The sequence below is a fragment of the Anolis sagrei genome, chromosome 1 (genome assembly GCF_037176765.1).
Source record: "Anolis sagrei isolate rAnoSag1 chromosome 1, rAnoSag1.mat, whole genome shotgun sequence".
NCBI lineage: Eukaryota > Metazoa > Chordata > Lepidosauria > Squamata > Dactyloidae > Anolis > Anolis sagrei.
The window spans coordinates 167,756,411-167,776,367 of record NC_090021.1 but is presented as its reverse complement, the minus strand read 5'-3'; the positions used below and the strand labels follow the sequence as shown (position 1 = coordinate 167,776,367).

The window sequence follows — 19,957 nt, the reverse complement described above, 5'->3', positions numbered from 1 at the left end:
CTTCCCTACCAACCAACTATAAATGGTAAATTATGTCTTGAATTGAGCTTCTATAGGGGCTGCTTCAAGTAGCATTTTTTGTACTCAGAAACTAATCTTTCAGTAGAAAGAACAAGTGTGCAAGTTAAGTCTAAAGTGCTTATATACTGCATGCATCAATCAATAAGATTTATTTATGGTGTCAAACAAGCAGCAAAGTATTATCATGGCTCAAATTCTCTTGAGGGAATTGCAAAACTGAGAGGCAACCCCCCCCCCCCCACACACACACACACAACTTCCCGTTCTTCAAAGAGCTTGGGGATATGGAGCCCAAATTGATTCCCCCCTCCACACACACAGTTGTTGAGTCAATTAACAGACCCCATAAGGTGAGGTGTAGTAGGGGTGATGGCCAAGCAAAGGATGAGCGCCTCATTGACTTCAATCAAAGAGTAGCTCTTTTATATTAAAAGCAGACCATTGCTCTTTCTCTTGCTCAGTAATATGAAGGCCTCATTCTAACTGGGATGGCCCACCTAGGCCTGTGCCACACCACTTCGCATTGCAGGATGGAGCTCAGATGACTATCTTTCAAAAGATGGAGGTGGATGGCATCTTATACATATAAAACACAGGTTGATCAAGATGCTTTCTCCTAGATAATGTGTTTATTTATGAGGGTTGAGGTTTTCTTTCCTATCATGGGAATTTATTCCATTATGGCAGCCCTACCTTATAGCCTAAAGTGGTGAAGTCCAAACACAAGTCTGAATTTCACCACTAGCTCAGTAAAAACTAAGTCAGAAATTGTCTCTGCATTGTTTGCTACAGTGGGAAAAAAGTGGAGCAACATCATTTTGTCCACCAGACATTATCAATGTTTATTATATTAATTACCATGCCCATTCTTCAGTGAACATGAACATGGACTCCTCCCTACTTTATCTTCATGAAAACCCCTCACAAGAGAATGGATGGCCCAAGCCCAACCAGCGAGTCTCATGGCTTGGGGAGAAGATAATCTAGATTTCTCAAATTCCTTTATGCCACACTGACTTTCTGCTTCATTAGAGTAGAAAGTGGAAGATTACAGAAGTCAGTGCATCTACTATCATCATTCCCTAAGCCATCTCACTTTCTTTCACCTCCTGTGAACCTTCTAATCAAAGAAGAAAGTGCAAAAGATTGGTTGCAGCGAAACATAAAAAAAACCAAGATTCTGGCAACCCAACTGATTGAGAACTGGGAAATAGAGGGAGAAAATGTGGAGGCAGTCACAGACTTTGTATTTCTAGGTTCAAAGATTACTGCAGACACAGACCACAGCCAGGAAATCAGGAGACGTTTACTTCTTGAAAGGAGAGCAATGACCAGTCTCGATAAAATAGTGACGAGTAGAGACATCACATTGGCAACCAAGATCCACATAGTAAAAGCAATGGTATTCCCCGTAGTCCCCTACGGATGTGAGAACTGGATGATAGGGAAGGCTGAGCAAAGGAAGATAGATGCTTTTGACCTGTGGTGTTGGAGGAATGTTCTGAGAGTGCCTTGGACCGCGAAAAAATCCAACCAGTCCATACTTCAAGAAGCCTGACTGCTCATTGGAGGGAAGAATAGTAGAGGCAAAAATGAAGTACTTTGGACACATCATGAGGAGACAGGAAAGCTTAGAGAAGACAATGATGCAGGGGAAAATGGAAGTAAAAAGGAAGAGGGGCCGACCAAGGGCAAGATGGATGGATGGCATCCTTGAAGTGACTGGCTTGAACTTGAAGGAGCTGAGGGAGGTGACAGCTAACAGGAGCTCTGGCGTGGGCTGGTTCATGAAGTCACGAAAAGTTGGAAACAACTGAACAAATGAACAACAACAAAACTTATGATAAGGAATGTCTATCCTAGTTGGATCAAAGATGTTGCTATAGTATTACATTATGTAGCAAATTTGGAAAAAAAATCTGTCCCTGCTTTGAAAGTATTATTTCCTGTTTAATTGTGCGGTACTTACTTTGAAAGTAGTTGTTATACTCCAGAAATTTTGTTTTTGTGGCTGCCACAAAATATGTTGAATTAGTTGAGACTCACTGAGATATTCATTGAAAAATTACAGCAAATGTGCTGCAGGATGTCTCACAAAAACATTAGAAACTTTTCCCCATGTTTCTAATGATAGAAACAATTAGGAAATGACATTTATAATCCAGGAACAAAAAATCATGTTACACATTGTTATCGAATGTTTGTGGCAATAGTCTCCAAGCTCTTTCCTCCATGAAAACTGTTCATATTGTATCAATAACATGTACCCATGGAGAGTCCATGTGCATAGCATCACATCTCAGTCAGGACCACATGGGAAGTAGGAAGGGACAAGCAAAAATAAATTTGTGGTGCAGACATTCTTTCAGAAGAAATAAACCTACCAGTGCTGTGACATTGGAATGTATTCTATGGAAGGGGTGGGTACCGAAATTCCACTCTGGGAAGTTCTCTTAAATTGCTTAAAGCTTTTAAGCATCTTGTTATGCTTTTTGCTCTATAATATGATGATAAATGTTTGCAGCATGATATGTTGTATGGAGTAATTATCTAAAGGGTAATAACAATCCAGTGAAAGGTTAGGCATGGATGGTTTCTTTGAGCTTCTCACAGCAGAAGCTCATACAAAATGCTTTTTACAGATATGGTCTCTAAATGGAAATCAAGCCTCTTTTTACCAGCCACATCTGGAAAACACATTGAATGTTAGGCACATCTTAGCAAAATATAGGCAAGAGAGTAATTTTCTGGCCTTAAATGATTTTGTTGTTAGTAATCTGGACTCATGTTTTTTGTCATTCCAGATTTGAACCAAAAGCTAGGGCGTTAAATCCATTTGACTGCTACCATCGTTTATCACTGCATATCAAAAACTAAGATAAGAGCTACTTATAAAACTATGTAGGCAACACCTCGATTCCTTTTACTGATGCATATTAGAATTGTTATCTTAAGCAGAGCTTGGAAACTTTTATTATATCCATTATTCTTAACATAATGACATGAGGAAGCCAGACAAATCATCAACCCATTATTGCTTTGTTATGGATGGCTCTTTAGCATTACATTCATTCTTCTTAACTCTGTTATGTAAGTGAACGGGAAACCAAAAGGGGATGCCAAGAAGTTGATGAGGTAGGTATTGCCATGTTCTGGAAAATCCCAAAGTTTACAGTGGAATTTTTCTAAGGATGCCCAGATGTTTTGATGTTTTAGCATCCTTATGGGAGGCTTCTCTCATGTCCCCGCATTGAGAGCTGGAGCTGACAGAGGGAGCTCATCCGTGCTCCCCCCGGATTCGAACCTGCGACCTGTCGGTCTTCAGTCCTGCCAGAACAGGGGTTTAACCCATTGCACCACCAGAGGTAAAACAATATAAATAGGTCTAAGCATGATCTACAGCTGAATATCAACTGAAACAGAAAAATGGGAAGAGAGGAATAGTATGGAGTATTATTGAAGGAAGTGATAGCAGGCTGACTGAAAACCTGAGTTTCTGCTAGGAATTCTGTTAGGAGAGGGGAAAAATAGTGACCTCAGGTCTTACTGCTTAAACCAGTGTTTCTCAACCTGGGGGTCGGGACCCCTGAGGGTCTTTGATTGTAATGAACTATAAATCCTAGCAACTACAACTCCCAAAAGTCAAGGTCTCTTTTCCCAAAGCTCCACCAGTTTTCACATTTGCGCATATTGAGTATTTGTGCCAAGTTTGGTCTGGATCCACCATTGTGTGAGTCCACGGTGCTCTCTGGATATAGGTGAACTACAACTCCTGAACCCAAGGTCAATACCCACCAAACCCTTCCAGTGTTTTACGTTGGTCATGGCAGTTCTGTGTGGCAAATTCGGTTCAAATCCATCGCTGGTGGAGTTCAGAATGCTCTTTGATTATAGGTGAACTATAAATCCCAGCAACTACAACTCCCGAATTACAAAATCAATCCTCCCCCAACCCCACTAGCATTTACATGTGGTTTACATGGGGTTGCATTGGGTATTTGTGCCCAGTTTAGTCCAGTGAATGAAAATACATCTTGCATATCTGATATTTACATTACGATTTATAACAGTAGCAACAAAAACAACATTATGGTTGGGGGTCACCACAACATGAGGGACTGTATTAAGGGGTCACGGCATTAGGAAGGTTGAGAACCACTGGCTTAAACAATGCTCAATAGACATTAAATTAAGCAGTAAAACAGTATCCAAGTGACAAATAGTCACTTCTACAGGTTAATAACAATTAATTTAAAAAACTACAAATGAAGTCTCGAAATAACTGGTTGAATTTAACCTGTTACACGTTAAATTAACAATTTACATGCTAATTAATTACCCCTGTTCCTCATCATGGTGTTAGTTAATAGCACTTACTTTCAGAGCTCGAAAATAACTAGCTCTGTTTGATTAGTTACCTAACAATTCAATTCCTCTTTGCTCCAATGAGAATGAACAAGAAAACTGGCTGGTCAACAGCACTATTTATTATTGTGATACAACAAATAAGAGATTTTGCATCGTTATATGCGGCAGTTAGTGGTCCTAGGAGGACAGGGATTGGTGGTAACAACAAAATGGTTGGAAAATGGGAAGAGGAGGAATTACATTTGGGGGATCAATCAATTCTTCATGCAAAACAGATCATCTGACACTGATGTCTGCTGGTCACTCTTTCTGAGTGGAAAGGTAGAGGATGTAACTATTAAATAGTGCACAAAATGTTGTGCATATGATCAGTGATAAAAGAACACAATGAAGAACTTCCTATACTTGATTCATGACTTAGCCACTTACGGTTGTTCTGTAACTCTGTCAATATCTTCTAAGTGAAATGAAGACATTGTTGTTATATCACCTTTTGTAATTCAAAGTGTCAATTATTTGAAGGGTGAGTGCATAGCATAGAATCACAGAGTTGGAAGAGACCTAGTGGGCCATCCAGTCCAAGTCCAAGCCCCTGCCAAGAAGCAGGAAAATCGCATTTAAAACACCCCGAAGAGATGGTCATCCAGCCTCTGCTTAAAAGCCTCCAAAGAAGAAGCCTCCACCACACTCCAGGGCAGGGAGCCGTCCACTGCTGAACGGCTCTCAGAGTTAGGAAGTTCTTCCTCATGTTCAGGTGGAATCTCCTTTCCTGTAGTTTGAAGCCATTGTTCTGCATCCTAGTCTCCAGGGTGGCAGAAAACAAGCTTGCTCTTGCCTCCCTATGACTTCCCGTCACATATTTATACATGGCCATCGTGTCTCCTCTCAGTCTTCTCTTCTGCATGTATGTTGTTGTTGGTGGAAAGCAGGGAAGTGTAATTCAGTGACAAAATTGGTGCTTCTATACTGCAGTGACACCATTTTAGCTGCCATGGAATCATGGGAGTTGTAATTTGGTGAGGCAACTTGTGCTCTTTCACAGCATTAAGCCTTGAATGGCAACGCGGTGTCAAATTGCATTAAGTCTACTGTATAGAGGTATCTACACTTTGTGTAAAAATACTTTGTATTTCTAGGTGCAATGATTACTGCAGATGCAGACTGCAGCCAGGAAATCAAGAGATGCTTCCTTCTTGGGAGGAGAGCAATGACCAGTCTTGATGAAATAGTGAAGAGTAGAGACATCACACTGGCAACGAAGATCCACATAGTAAAAGCAATGGTATTCCCCATAGTCACCTACGGATGTGAGAGCTGGACCATAGGGAAGGCTGAGTGAAGGAAGATAGATGCTTTTGAACTGTGGTGTTGGAGGAAAGTGCTGAGAGTGCCTTGGACTGCCAGAAGATCCAACCAGTCCATACTCCATGAAATAAAGCCCAACTGCTCATTGGAGGGAAGAATAGTAGAGGCAAATATGAAGTACTTTGGCCACATCATGAGAAGAAAGGAAAGCTTGGAGAAGACAATGATGCTGGGGAAAATGGAAGGAAAAAGGAAGAGGGGCCAACCAAGGGCAGGATGGATGGATGGTTTCCTTGAAGTGACTGGATTGACCTTGAAGGAGCTGGGGGTGGTGAAAGCCGACAGGGAGCTCTGGCATGAGCTGGTCATTGAGGTCACGAAGAGTCGGAAACAAGTAAACGAATGAACAACAAAAAGAGGCACCTAATGAAATTGAATGAGTTACTCAATCCCATGCTTAAGGACATCCCTCCCTGATCTTCCAGATGCACTGCAGCACATATCCCAACATTTCCAACCATTAGATTGTGATAGTTCAACCCCGCCTGGCAAGTGGAAGGCACAGGAAAGCAATTTAAAACTACAAAAATGAGGAGGCAGTAACAAAGTGAAGCTCTAGGGGGCAATAATGACAACCAAATATGCCATCTGTCAATCCATTTTTCTTTCTTTTCTTTTCTTTTTTTTAAAAAACACAACTAATTAATAATAACACAAGGAACGTAATCCCATTTCTCCCCACATTAACCGCAAATTGATTTCCAATGTCCAGGTAGCAACACTTATGGATTGATTTTTAAGTCCAACATTCTACACTCTAACAATAAGCAAGGAAAAAGTTTTTGTACCAATATACTTCTAGTTACTGTTACTTTATTCTTGTTAAACACCCTATCCTAACTTTAACTGACTCTCTCCGCTGCCTCAGAAATATCCCATCCAAAAGAAGGGACACTTCACCTCCCTTTGAAATACAGCCAATTAGCATTCATTGGAAACCTCCCATCCAAGTATTAACTAGGGCTGACCATGTTTAACTTCCAAGATCAGGCAGGAGCTGGTACTTTTAGCAGAAGAAAAGTTGTGATATCGGAGTCATAGATATTTTATTTTTTATGTTACTTCTGTTTTCAGTTACAATGGTTTCGGGGGAGGGATATCAATTATTACCTAAGTTTGTCTATCCTTAGTCTTTGGTCACTGAATGGATAAGAAAAGTCACAGGCACTTGTAGCATCATGGTATGTGTGTTTTACATAACTAATATATCCAGTTGTTTACTTTCTTTTGCATAAGAAAGTGAAGAATTACCTTAAAACTGTTAACCTAGTTAGTTCATTTCTTTTTAAAAGCAACTTTCCATGTTCTCCACAGTGACCAGTTCATGATCTACCGACCTATCTACCTAGTTATTTACTTATTGGAGGAGCCTTACCCATCCAATCACAGCCAAGGACTTCCAATCGCATTCCAATCCCTGCTGGAGACCATCGCTCTGGGTGGACCCTGATGAACTGTGCAGGAACGGGATCAAACCGCCGAACTTCAGGGGTATCATAGTGCATGTTTCCTTCAAAAATCTTGGAGAGAAACAGAAGTTAAACATGAGTCCTCTTGGCTGCTGTCCACCAAAAATAAAGGGTCAGTGCAAAAAGTATTCTGAAAGGGGCCGCAACATTCTGGGACTGCAGATGCTCTTTCAAACTCGTTTAAACTTCTGTATTTTATTGGAGCAACAAGAATTGCCGCAATAGTAAATCAGAACAACCTGGAGAATTCAAGTGGCAACAAAGCAGGAAATGTGAGGATGCTGAAAACTCACTTTCGTCTGTTTTTTTTTTACTATCAGTTTTCAAATCACGCAAAAAGCTTCACATCAGCACAGGCATTTTAAAATAAAAACAAACACCACACGATTCCATGTTATTTGCTTATCCTGGCTTAGTATTGGTGTCCTCAGAATGACTTTATGAGAAGACATGACATGAAAACAGTTTTTTTTTAATGTCAAAGAGATTAATAGTTGTTGTTTTTTTACGGTATCAGAGATCGGGAAGCAGGGCGGTACAAACTGCCCCAAAGCTGGATAGCTTATTAGCAAACACTCCCTAATTTCCGTAGAGATGTTCAAACAACTCCCTAATTTCAATTGCCCTGGTGTTTGACCAATACACCAAGTTGAATGGGAAAGCTGCAGAATCTCCTTCCCTGAACTGTTTACAGGTCAATCTTGAAGCTACAAGAGGAAAGGTCCCTTGAAGTGTACTGGTCTATAAAACTAGGGGGGAATGCTATGTTACTTTGATTACAATTCAGTTACAACTGTATTGTCGAAGGCTTTCATGGACAGAATCACTGGGTTGTTGTAGGTTTTTTCAGGCTATATGGTCATGTTCTAGAGGCATTTTCTCCTGACGTTTCGCCTGCATCTATGGCAAGCATCCTTAGAGGTAGTGAGGTCTGTTGGAACTAGGAAATTTGGGTTTATATCTCTGTGGAAAGTCCAGGGTGGGAGAAAGAACTCTTGTCTGTTGGAGCTAGGTGTTAATGTTTCAACTGACCACCTTGATTAGCATTTGATGGCCTGGCAGTGCCTGGGGCAATCTTTTGTTGAGAGGTGATAAGATGTCTGAGGATGCTTGCCATAGATGCAGGCGAAATGTCAGGAGAGAACACCTCTAGAACATGGCCATATAGCCTGAAAAACCTACAACAACTCAGTTACAACTGCCCAAGAGGGTGATGGTATACTGGTTGTTTCCTCTCAACCCGATATTTTCCAAATTCCTTGGATTGCAATTTGCATCATCTGGTGGGCAGCAGGGGTCCTTTCACACAACCCAATCATACCACAATTTTAATAGCATTGTTTCTGATATCTTTACTGGCCCTTACAGAAAAAAAGACCAAATTTGCACAGAGTTGTTCCCAAAGTGAGTAACCCTGGACTTTTTTTAAATTGCTCTGAAAAGAAGCAGTTAGATGGCCCAAACATGGCACCGAAATTGGGCCAGGCTGCTTCCCACTTTTGCCTCCTCTCCTCCCCCAAAAGAGTTTCTGACCCATTGAGAGTTTTGCGCAAGAAAAAAGCCCTCTGCTGTCAAGCAGAAAGCAGCCCATGTGACAAAACCACACAGCATGATTTGGCACAAAATATGCATCTTCTTAGCCAGATCCTGATCCCCAGATACAGTGACTCAAATCTGGTATGGCTCTACTGACAACTTGTGTAAACACAGCCAGTTTCTGTCTCTCTGTTTTTAATGGATCTTTTCCCCACTCCCACCTCCTCTTCCAACATGCGCACATGCACACACGCTTCCAGGGGACTCCAAAAGGCATCTCTCTTTGAAGCCATGTATATCAATTCCAGAAATAAGCCACCAAGGATACGAGCTTCTGTTTCTGTAGGAATTAGATCCATAGCCCCTCTGGATTAAGGTTAGTACAGCAATGCAACAATTCAGCTCTCACAAATCCTCAGGAGATATGAACATCACTGAAAAGGAAGAGGAATGACGCAGAACCTCAACATCCTTAAACAACCTTTCCATGTGGGGATGAAAACATGAAAACAGCCTAGAACCTCAGCAAGAGCAGAATGATACACGAAACGTGTCCTCGGTTGTGAAAAGAATCTGGCTGCTCACCAAGATGATGAAACCTCTTAAAGGAATATTAGTTATTGTGTCTTCTATGTATGTCCATCCTAAACAGTTCAGTTTCACTACAGACTTCTCCCTACAACTCTGAGTGTGAAAAATCGGGTGTCATAGTTTTAAGATGTGAAACAATTTGCATATCCATTTCTTCATCTGTCTGGAAGGGTAAATGTATAGAAACCATACTGAGCCCTGTGCAAGTGATATAATTTCAACTTTTCAAACAAATACATGTCTCTCCCACTGGCTGCCTGAAGAAGGCACATTCTTGACATAGCATCTTAGGAGATGACCTCTTTTTCTCAACCACCTTCTACATCACATAGAGGTCAACCACAAGTCTTTGTGAAGGTGACAAATCTGTCTCTGGCCTTGAACTAAAAGGGTAATCCCATAGAGTTGTGACAAAAAAAACAAAAACAAGGGCAAGTTTTCCTGCTCCCCACTGCCCCAACTGCAGATTCAAAACTGTGGATGAGCCGTAACTCCCATCATCTCCAACCAGTATGGCACAATATTGTGGTGATGGGAATCACAGTCCAACATGAGTTAGGAAAGTGAATAGGAATCAAGCACCAGTCAGAGATATCTCCCAGTTTATCCAGTAAGACCTCCATAACCACATAACACATATCCACTTTCATTTACCCCTGCCCAGTGAAAACTGATCTCTGTAGGCATTTTCTAGCTCCTCCACACAATTCTATGGCATGCTTCCCCCAGAAATTGTCACAGAGTTGCATTGGAAGATCGGGTAAATTCTTAGAGAGGAACATTTTCTAGGAATTTAGGTCCTCCAGCATAACTGGACCAGAAGCAGGGTAATTCAACGACACTTGGTTGTATCCATATTCAGATAATTGTGGGCAGGAATGCATAACTTATGGAATAAGGGAGTCTTACTGTAAATAAGTAGTAGGGAATTAAACTAGTGAAGTACTAGTGAACTGTTTATAGTCCTGTATTGTCTTGACTATGTCAGATTAGATGGGGAGGAATCTTTGAGTCCCCCAGGTCCTGCTGGGGCACCAGTTAGATGATAGTCCAAACAGGACAGGATGTAATTCACTACTACTCAAGGTGAACTGTAGGGATAGTATATGATACTTGAGGAAATACTGTGATTTACACACAGGTTTTGGGCTACTGGCATTCTTAATTTCACAAGTACTGACAACATATGTTTGTACTGATGTTTTGGGCTACTAGCTTTCTTAATTTCACAAGTACTGACAACATACATTTATATTGATGTGTATCCTCTCATGGCAAAATTTCCCCATGAAGAAAAAAACAGAACATCAGGGGAAAATGTCAAAGCACACACAAAGCACATCAGCACACAGCAATTTCATATGTATCCCTGCAGAGGCGCCCTACCTTTGCTTGCATTGTTTTGAGGTCCTGTATGTATTCCCAATCTTTGCCGTTCATGCTGTAGGCCACTTTAAACCTCTTCACGAACGCACGGGCCTCTACTGCGCTGCTGGTGTCCCCACCCCGGGCCCCTTGGATAATTACTCCTTTTACATTCTTGGGGACTCCAAGGTCCACTTGCAGCCACTCCTCCCCAGGTTGTGCTTGTGGGATACGCGGGAACCATCCTGAGCGGCTGCTGACCAGGCGTGCCACACTTGGGACCCAGTGGTACTCTCTGGTAGAGGAAGCCGAGATCTGTGAGTCTGGGATGAGGCCTGAGAGCATCCCCAGCATGTTCGAGCAGGGTGAATCTGTGTGGGAAGTGGCAGTAGGGGGAAGAAAGAAATGAGTATAACACAAAAAACAGGTTTATGATGTAAGCAACAGAACAGCACTGGAGGAATAACGTCCCACTGCGACTAACTGCTAGGTACTGAAATGTCAAAACACTTAAGCCAGCTGTGCTTTGCTTTATAACAGCCATCATGGGCGGCAGGGGCCCCTCAGTGGACGCTCAGAACAGCTTCACTATAGCAATCTTTGTCCAAATTGCTCTCCATTTTCAACTAGCTGTACCTTCCCAGCCTCCAAATCTCCCAAGTCTGTAGAAAAACAACACATCCTGTCACAAAGTCTTGGCTGCTACTCCAGTTCTCTTCAAAAAAAATAAATACCAGTTAAGTCCAGTCAAATGAGAGCTAAACCACAAGTGGCGACCATAATATTAAACAAATCAGACAAGGCTTGGCTTGTATGGTATTTTTATATGGCAGTAAAATATCACAGGAGCCACTGCTAATATGAACCTGAGTGTGTATTTGGAGAGGGGCATATGGAGAGAATCCACCCTGTCACTACTCCAGAAAATCTGGGGAGTGAGTTATGGGCATGGCTCAGGACAGTTTGGAAAATATTTCAAAACATGGGTTGAGCTATGAAGTGATGAGCTGCAATCTTCGTATCTTAAAATATTCTGAAGTCTTACTGGCATACCAAACGAGGCAATTTATGGTGACCTCAAAACATCACCAACACATATCAAAACTGTGCGTGAGTCAGAGCTTCTGGGTATATGTATGCACATCTTTCGACTCCCTTTCACTTGATAATTCTAGCATCCAAATAATGGTTTTCATGTGTGAAGAAACAGTAATTTTGGAAGCTTTTCTTCTATGCTTTGCACAAGCCATTAGTACAGATTACATATCACAACAGACAATACAAGTGGACCTTTGATATCCACTAGGGTTTGGTTCCAGGACCCTCTGTGGATCCCAAAAATCTGTGGATGCTCAAGTTTCATTTCACCCTGCCATTATATGCAGTAGCAGGGTAAAATGGCAAAATCAAGGATTGGATTTTGGATTTTGGGGTGGGGGAAGCTATTTTCAAGATGCAGATCCTGAATCTGTTGAAATGGACGGCCAACTGTATAGCCCAGGGATCCTCAAACTAAGGCTTGGGGGCCAGATCTGGCCCTCCAAGGTCATTTACCTGGCCCTCGCTTGAAAGCTCACAACAACAACAACAATCTTACCTCATCAGTCGAAAGTAGGCCCACACTTCTCACTGAGATACTAATAAGTTTATATTTGTTAAAATTGTTCTTCATTTTAATTATTGTATTGTTTTAAAGTGTCTTTTGCACTACAAATAAGATATGTGCCGTGTGCATAGGAATTCATTCTTCTTCTTTTTTTCAAATCATAATCCAGCCCTCCAACACTTTGAAGGACTGTGACCTGGCCCTCTGTTTAAAAAGTTTGAGGATCCCTGGTATAGCCAGTTGGATGATCCCTTTTTCCTTCCAAACTGCTAGTAACTACCTGAACCCCATAACCAGAGCACCATAATATGCCATTCTAAAGATCTTTCTTTTTAACCCCCATCATCTCTTCTTTGGAGATTTTTTATATATCTGACTATGAGTTATCAAACACTGGAAAACTAAATGACAAACACAAATGTGTGAATGAATGCTGAATCAAAGAGCAAACATACAGAATATTCTCTTTGCTTCATTTGAGAAAATGGTGGTCTTTGGTACACATGTCACTGTCATTTTCATTGTCAGGTGGTGCCATATTTGAAAATGGGGAAACTTAAGCTTTTATCTGTACCTGCTTTAATTTTTTCAATTGTGTTTCAGTGCTGGAAAAGAAGAATAAATATAAAATACTTTTCCACTCTTAGGTCAGGGAGGAGGAGAAACATAATTCTTTACCTTGGATATACTTCTAGCACTCTCCAGACCACATGTGGAAAAACCATAATTTGGATAATATAGACTAGTATATTTGTGTAGATCTGATATGCAGCAATAGCTTAGAGCTACACACTTAGCAATATGGGCTCTATCTAGGCTATCAGAACCTCCATCATCATCATCATCATATTTATTTATACTCCATTTTATTATCGCCCCAAAGGGCACTCAAAGTGGCCTTTAATAAGTTAGGGCTCATTTACATGGGTCTAAATACCCCAAATTGAGCCAGAAGTTACTCCTGGATGTCCACACAACATTCAGGGGCTCAAACCCCTAACACAAGGAAAAACCAGGCAATCTGATTTTACCCCATGTTAGCAGTATTTGGGGAATTCCCCAGAACTTCCCTGAAATTACAGGGCAGCCCCACATTTCGGAGTTGGTGAGAATATCAGGTCTAGTTCTAATTTGAGCTGAACCAGCTGTTTACACAGGGCAATGTCACCATCCAGTTTTCCCTGCACTCCACAACACAGGCAAAAGGGAATGGCACTGACTTTTCCCATTGTCTTCCACCACAGCAATGGCCCCAGAGAGGCCCTAGCAAGTGCTGGGTGCTTTTGCTGATGTCAGCAAAGGATTGTTTCCTCCTTTTGGCCCTTCAGTCATGGCCAGCTCCTCTCTGGAGCTCCACCATCATAGAGAAGCATCTTGAAATGCATACCTGTTATCCGGCAGCCATAGAGTTCCAGCCGCAGAGCAATCCCACTGTGCCAAATTTGGGGCCGTATTCTGACAAACCTAGTCAACACTGGTGAATGGATTTTGTTCAGGACTACTTCTGAAGCATCTGTGTTAGCCTGGAATACCTGGAACAGAAAGGAGACAGAAGGAGAAGGAGAGTGTGTCAATATAGCCATTACATTTCATGACATGAAAACCTTCATCTCCCAACTTCTTCAGATGCAGCTCCTGCTAAAGGCCCAGAGTGACCACTGTAGGCTTGTTTTCCTGGTCAATTGACAACATGAAGGAGTCGTCTCTTGCCCACAGTTTTGTTCCACTCTATTCTGGCAGATATGTAAATTCAGTCTCAGACAAATCAATTAAATAAAAAGAGCTTCTAGTTTTGGATGGACAAGTCCTTGGCATAATTCCCAGGAGTGCAAGATGTTCAAAACACGCCTAAAATCTAGAGCCCACTTGCCTGAAATAGAGCATACAAGCAAAAATTAGCAGTATTAGTTGAACTACTGACTTTACGCATTTGTGCTTTAGTTTCAATATTTACAAAGTGGGCGTAGTAATGATTATTCTCTTCTGTAAACCTTGCCAATGCAGAATCAAATCGCCCTGTTAATAATCGCTGAATTATTGCTGCCGTTGGAACGCTTTGGTTTCTACCACATAAGTAGCAATCTCTCCAAAGAGAGGCATGCCAGTCATTTCCCTTCCATCCGCATTCACTTTCATACATATGCGCACAGGCGCACGCACACACACACACGCTAACATAAAAACATTTTTAACAAGACCTTAATTTGGCGCAACGTATGTTGCAGAATTATTCAAACAAACTCCTGTCTTTCCAGATGGTCATAATCAATAACTACCATATGGACCATCTTCCCTCACCCTCTTCCCTTCGCTACTTTAATAGCTTGGGTAAGTGTCAGCAAATTTTGTTCCAGGCTTTGTCTCCTTGTGGAAGAAGAAACAGACACAAAGAGCGCCTAGAAAGAAAGAAAGTCCCATTTGTACCCTAGGGCACATGAAAAGTTGCTTTTGAGACATGTGATCGACATGCCAGGGGACTGGACTCCTTGTGACTGTACTATAATCTGCTTTTCCCTTGGTATACTTTGCTCAGTGCAGTGGTCTTCCCTAACTTTGCCTGTGCCTTCCTGTGTATCTTGTTCGATGTTGGATTAAGTAGAGCTGAATCCAAGTAGCATTGACGGTAAAGGGGGGAGAAAAGTTAAACCACTTAATCTCAGAGTCTTGGGATTCAAGGCAAGGCATTGTTTGAAGATCCAATGGCATTTCCCTCATATTTCAGGGGAACCAGCATTAAAGGGATAATACAGATGTTTCCTGGATTTGAAACAATTAACTTTTAGTCATCTTGGGGCAGATTCAGTTTGCCAGAGTCCATGTATCACAAGTGCAGTGTCCTCTATATGAACCTACTCTCCGCAAGAATGCACGGGATGGCCATTCCCCAGCATGAGGCGTGGGAAGTGAAGCACGGATGCAAACCATGAAAAATCACAGCATGATAAAAGAATGTTTGTGAGCCTCTGGGCAAAAGGCCATTTGTAGACCATACTAGTCTCATGTGCTCCTCGAAATTTTAAAGAAGGGCTGGTAAGAATGTGTGGCCTCCCTTCTTGGTGCTGCTCAACTCCAGTCAGGGACAGAAGGAGCCAGGTTCAGCGGTTGCCTTTGAAGACTGCCCAGAAGCTTCAAATAGTCCAGCAGGCAGCAGCCAGGTTGCTAATGGGAGTGGCGCTCAGGGAGCAAACAACTCCTCTGTTGCAGCAACTCCACTGGCTGCCAGTTTGCTACCGGGCAGAATTCAAAGTGCTGGCTTTAGCCTATAAAGCCCTAAATGGTTCCGGTCCAGTTTACCTGTCTGAATGCATCTCTCCTTATGAATAATCTAGGAGTTTAAGATCATCTGGGGAGGCCCTGCTCTTGATCCCGTCTTCCTCACAAGTGCGTCTGACGAGGACGAGATACAGGGCCTTCTCAGTGGTGGCCCCTCAGCTGTGGAACTCCCTTCCCAGGGATATTAGATTGGCCCCCTCCCTCCTGACTTTCTGGAAAAAAACTTGGCTCTTTGAGCAAGCTTTTGAAAATGCAGCAGAATAGATAAACGTGACAATATGAAGTACATGGAATGTCTAGGCCAATGGTTCTCAACCTGGGGTCCCCAAATGTTTTTGGCCTTCAACTCCCAGAAATCCTAACAGCTGGTAAACTGGCTGGGATTTCTGGGAGTTGTAGGTGAAAAACTCCTGGGGATGCTATCCCCAATGCTATTGGAAAATTATTTTTAACAGGATGACAATGGTGATTGGATGTTTTTAATGTTTTTATATTATTATATGGATTGTTTTTAGTTGTAATTTTTATGAATGTATGGCATCAAATTGTTGCCAGCTGTAACCCGCCTTAGGGCTGAGGAAGGCGGACTAGAAATACTGTAAATAAATAAATAATTAATAAATAAACATCTCTGGCTCCATTAGAAAGGGAGGATAATGTCCTCAAGGATGTGTGAAGGACATTCCTTCATTACTGCATGTAACTATTGCCAGCCTTTAAAAAACCCAGTTTGCACACACCTAGACTTGACTTTCTTGCATTTTGATCGCCTGCAATACTTTTGTTCTTCCCAATCCATTGTACTATTAATTAACTAAAAGGTTTTTTGGAGGGGAGGGACCATGGCCGTCATGAACAGAAAGTCTTTCCATAGGGAAAATTTGTGGCTTTCATGCAGTGTATTACTTTCACTTATTTCTGAAGCTGGCACAAAAACACCTGGCACTCACAGTGGTAACAATGATCACAACCCTATGCAAAAATATTGGCAGAGGAAAGGCTGATTTCAGACCTCTCAACTGTGCCTGAACTCTAGCAAATGTCTGAAACTACTTTTGATATTGTTTGTGTAGAAGAGATGCAAAGGAATGATTGCAATAGAGAGAAGATAATAGGCATCCTGTTTGGAGATGAAGGATTCTGAGAGTGATAATCGAAAAACATGAGCCTCTCACAGCTTGGAGAAGATACTCCTGCATGCAAAGGGGAGCACACAATACATCATCAGATTTTTATATGATTTTGCAGCTGGGTTGCAACTGGGAATGTTTCTTCAGCATTTCCATTAGTAGTTTATTATTATTAATTTTTACTAGAATCAGTGAAATTTAAAAGCGTACCATTTGTGTGGGGAATGGTCAGCCCTGTGGATATTTTGGTCTAATACTTTTGCATAGTGGCAGCATAACACAATTTATTTAGGTTGTTGAAGAGTTTTTTTTTTTTTTTTTTGCTATATGGCCACAGTCTAGAGGCATTCTCTCCTGACGTTTTGCCTGCATCGTTCAGGAGAGAATGCCTCTAGACCATGGTCATATAGCCCGATAAAACCTACAACAACCCAATGATTCCAGCCATGAAAGCCTTCGACAATGCAATTTATTTATTTACTATATTTGTATACCGCCCTTCTCAGCCCCCAGCTGACTCAGGGCGGTTTACAGAGGCAACGATTCGATGCCCAAGAACATAATAAAACATTAATACATAGTATAAAACCAAACAAAAGTAATAAAAACATAAGGCATTTGCGTCTCCTAATTAGTATTGGACTATGACTCTAGAGACCAGTGTTTGAATCCGTGCTCAGCCATAGAAAGCCACTGGGTCACACTCTCTTTGTCTCGGAAAGTGACAAAGGAAAACCCCACTGAACAAATGCTGCCAAGAAACACATGCTATAAGTTTGGTTTGGGGTGCCATAAATCAGAGATGACTAGAAGGCGCACAACTTTCACAGTGCCTTAATGGGGCTGGGGTCGGGAGGAGTTGTAGGCCAAAAACTCTCAAGGATCAAATCTTCCTTGCCTTCACCTACAAAGAGAGCACATATGTCTTGGGAGTTTAAGCACATCAGTTCCAAGAGATTACATCTACAGCCAAAGAATATATCACACTGTGTGTAGTGGTGAGGCTCTTGCCTTTAGGAGAGTGAAGTCAAGTGAACGCATAGCAATGAAAACTTTGCAGGCAAATCTGTGTTGATAATTGGGATTTGGAGCAGATTTAGGGTGGAACAGAAATGCTAATCCAGAGAATATAGATCATGCTGCTACCATTTAGAAACACAGCATGGTTGATGTGTTTTTAATATCCTATTTTATCCCTGCAGAACCCCCCTCCCCGTTCCCTGATCTTTTCCCTTGCTCAGCAATCACCAAATACCCTTCTTCCAGCAGGAAGCCTGGAAGTATCAGTGTCTGCTGTGACTGGCCGCCTTGTGCACTGATATCTGAGTATGTGGGCGAGGATATATTTTGACACTGCAGTAAAGCCAAAAGCTTTGTGTCAACCCACAAAGCTGATCTGCAGCATGCCACCTAAGAACCTAAGACCAAGGCAACCCATCTGGTCCTTCTCATTCCTGTCCTTATTTCAATTTCCTTCCTAATCCGATATTGCTATGTTTTCAACTCCTGCTTCAATCTCTTCTCCAAATTCCTATCTATGTGCCTCTGAAATGTATTTATCTTTTCTCTAACAGGCACCTACTCCTCCAATTTGTTCCATATGGCTATTACTCTGTGTTTCCTTAGTTTGCACACTTGTTTCATTTCAAAGAGTGTGGAAGTTGTAAAGAGGGGTATCGTTTATTTCAAGCAGTGTGCTAATAACTTCAACTTTTGTTTACATGCTGAAATGGGGGAGCAGGTGGGTTATGGCTACACGTCCCCATCATTTTTTTCTCTTCCAAACCTGATAAACAGCCTTGAGATACGACTCTCATTTCAAAGAGAAGAAAAAAGGTGTTAATAACCTTACTGGTGCAACACAACTCCAGGCTACATTCATTCATTAGATTCACCATGATTCAGCCAGGTGCCTAATTCCAAACAGATGGGCAAAGCCTAAAGGTTTCTGCCTTCTTCTTTGCCTGACCTTACCTTCAGAAAATTGCAGGATTTAGGTTATGTGTAACTTGCAATAACAATCAGGCAGAGCTATCCTGGACAGATTGTGCCATTTCAAAGGCCAAGGAGCAACTGTTGTTATCCTAGGCTTCACCCTTTCCTGAGCAATAATTGTCTCCCAACCACTGCACGCAGACAAGAGTGATACAGAGCACAATGTCCAAACTGAATTACTTGTAGTATTTCTTCTAAGGGCTTTAAACGGTAACAATATTATCTCTTAAATTCTAGATACCTTCAGTGCCTTTGTTACTCTTCCTAACAATGCCTCTGTTGTAAACAGTTGCCACTAAAAGCCCTGAAGATGCTGTCTTGATCAAATTCCCTAAGTTTGCTTCAGAAGTTCAAAATACAAATGGCTTCATGCCATTACTCTCTTTAATGTTTAACCTGTTCAACTAAAGTTTTAAAAAAGAAAACAGAAACTAAGGACACTTCCAAGCTGAAATGGTGAGGGTGTCTGCAACTTTTTTCAAGTTTGTGGTGCTATGAATTCAGTGCAATCAACACCTGTCCTACATATCTTGAAGGATCTGTGCCAGGCCCTGGACCAAAAGATGTTAGTTCAACTGGTCCATCAGGGACTATTGGAGCATCATGGATATTGCAATACAGATCCCAAAGGAATTCTAATAATGGAGAATCTAGTGAACCAAAAAACCCTCTTCTGCTGAATGAAGCCCTCTCTTGGCAGCAATGTGCCTTATTAGCTGATATGTTTTTCTGCATTACTACGCTCTTTCTCCATTCTGGCTTAGTATTTTGGTATACGAATACAAACCTACTATTTTGATGTAGAGGCAAAGGGATTCAGTATGTTCATGCAGTGGCACACAGTATCTACGGGGGTTCGTTACAGTAAGTTGTAGCAAGACCGTGTGTGTGTGTGTGTGTGTGTGTGTGTTGAAGAAAAACCTTATGATGAAAATTATTATGTACAGCTGGTAATGTAGGTCAACTAGCAATCTTGAATCACACCTGAATCAGTATAACTGAATGGGTTTTTAGAATACAGTTCTGGAGAGCCTTTCCTCTGAGGAGATCTATGCTCAAGGGCTCTGCTCTGAGGAGCAGGTTGGAGAGAGGCTGTTATGCTGCTCTAAAGGAGGCTATGGTGGTCCCAGGACCCCACGTGGATGCCAAAATTTGTGGATGCTCAAGTTCCATTATATACAATGGTGTAGTAAAATGACATTCCTTATATAAAATAGCAAACCACTCAAACAAGTGCC

General features: G+C 41.7%; 1 protein-coding gene across 3 annotated transcripts in view; it reads right to left on the bottom strand.

Annotated features, from left to right (window-relative positions):
• Positions 1-19,957, bottom strand: part of NRP2 (neuropilin 2) — a 386,206-nt gene that overhangs the window by 127,120 nt on the left and 239,129 nt on the right. For all 3 annotated transcript variants that reach the window (XM_060782906.2, XM_060782908.2, XM_060782914.2), the window contains 3 exons: positions 13,709-13,853; positions 10,737-11,086; positions 7,130-7,274 (listed from right to left, as the gene is read on the bottom strand). In XM_060782906.2, the coding sequence (XP_060638889.2) occupies positions 7,130-7,274; positions 10,737-11,086; positions 13,709-13,853 (640 nt within the window). The remainder of the gene's footprint in view (positions 1-7,129; positions 7,275-10,736; positions 11,087-13,708; positions 13,854-19,957) is intronic.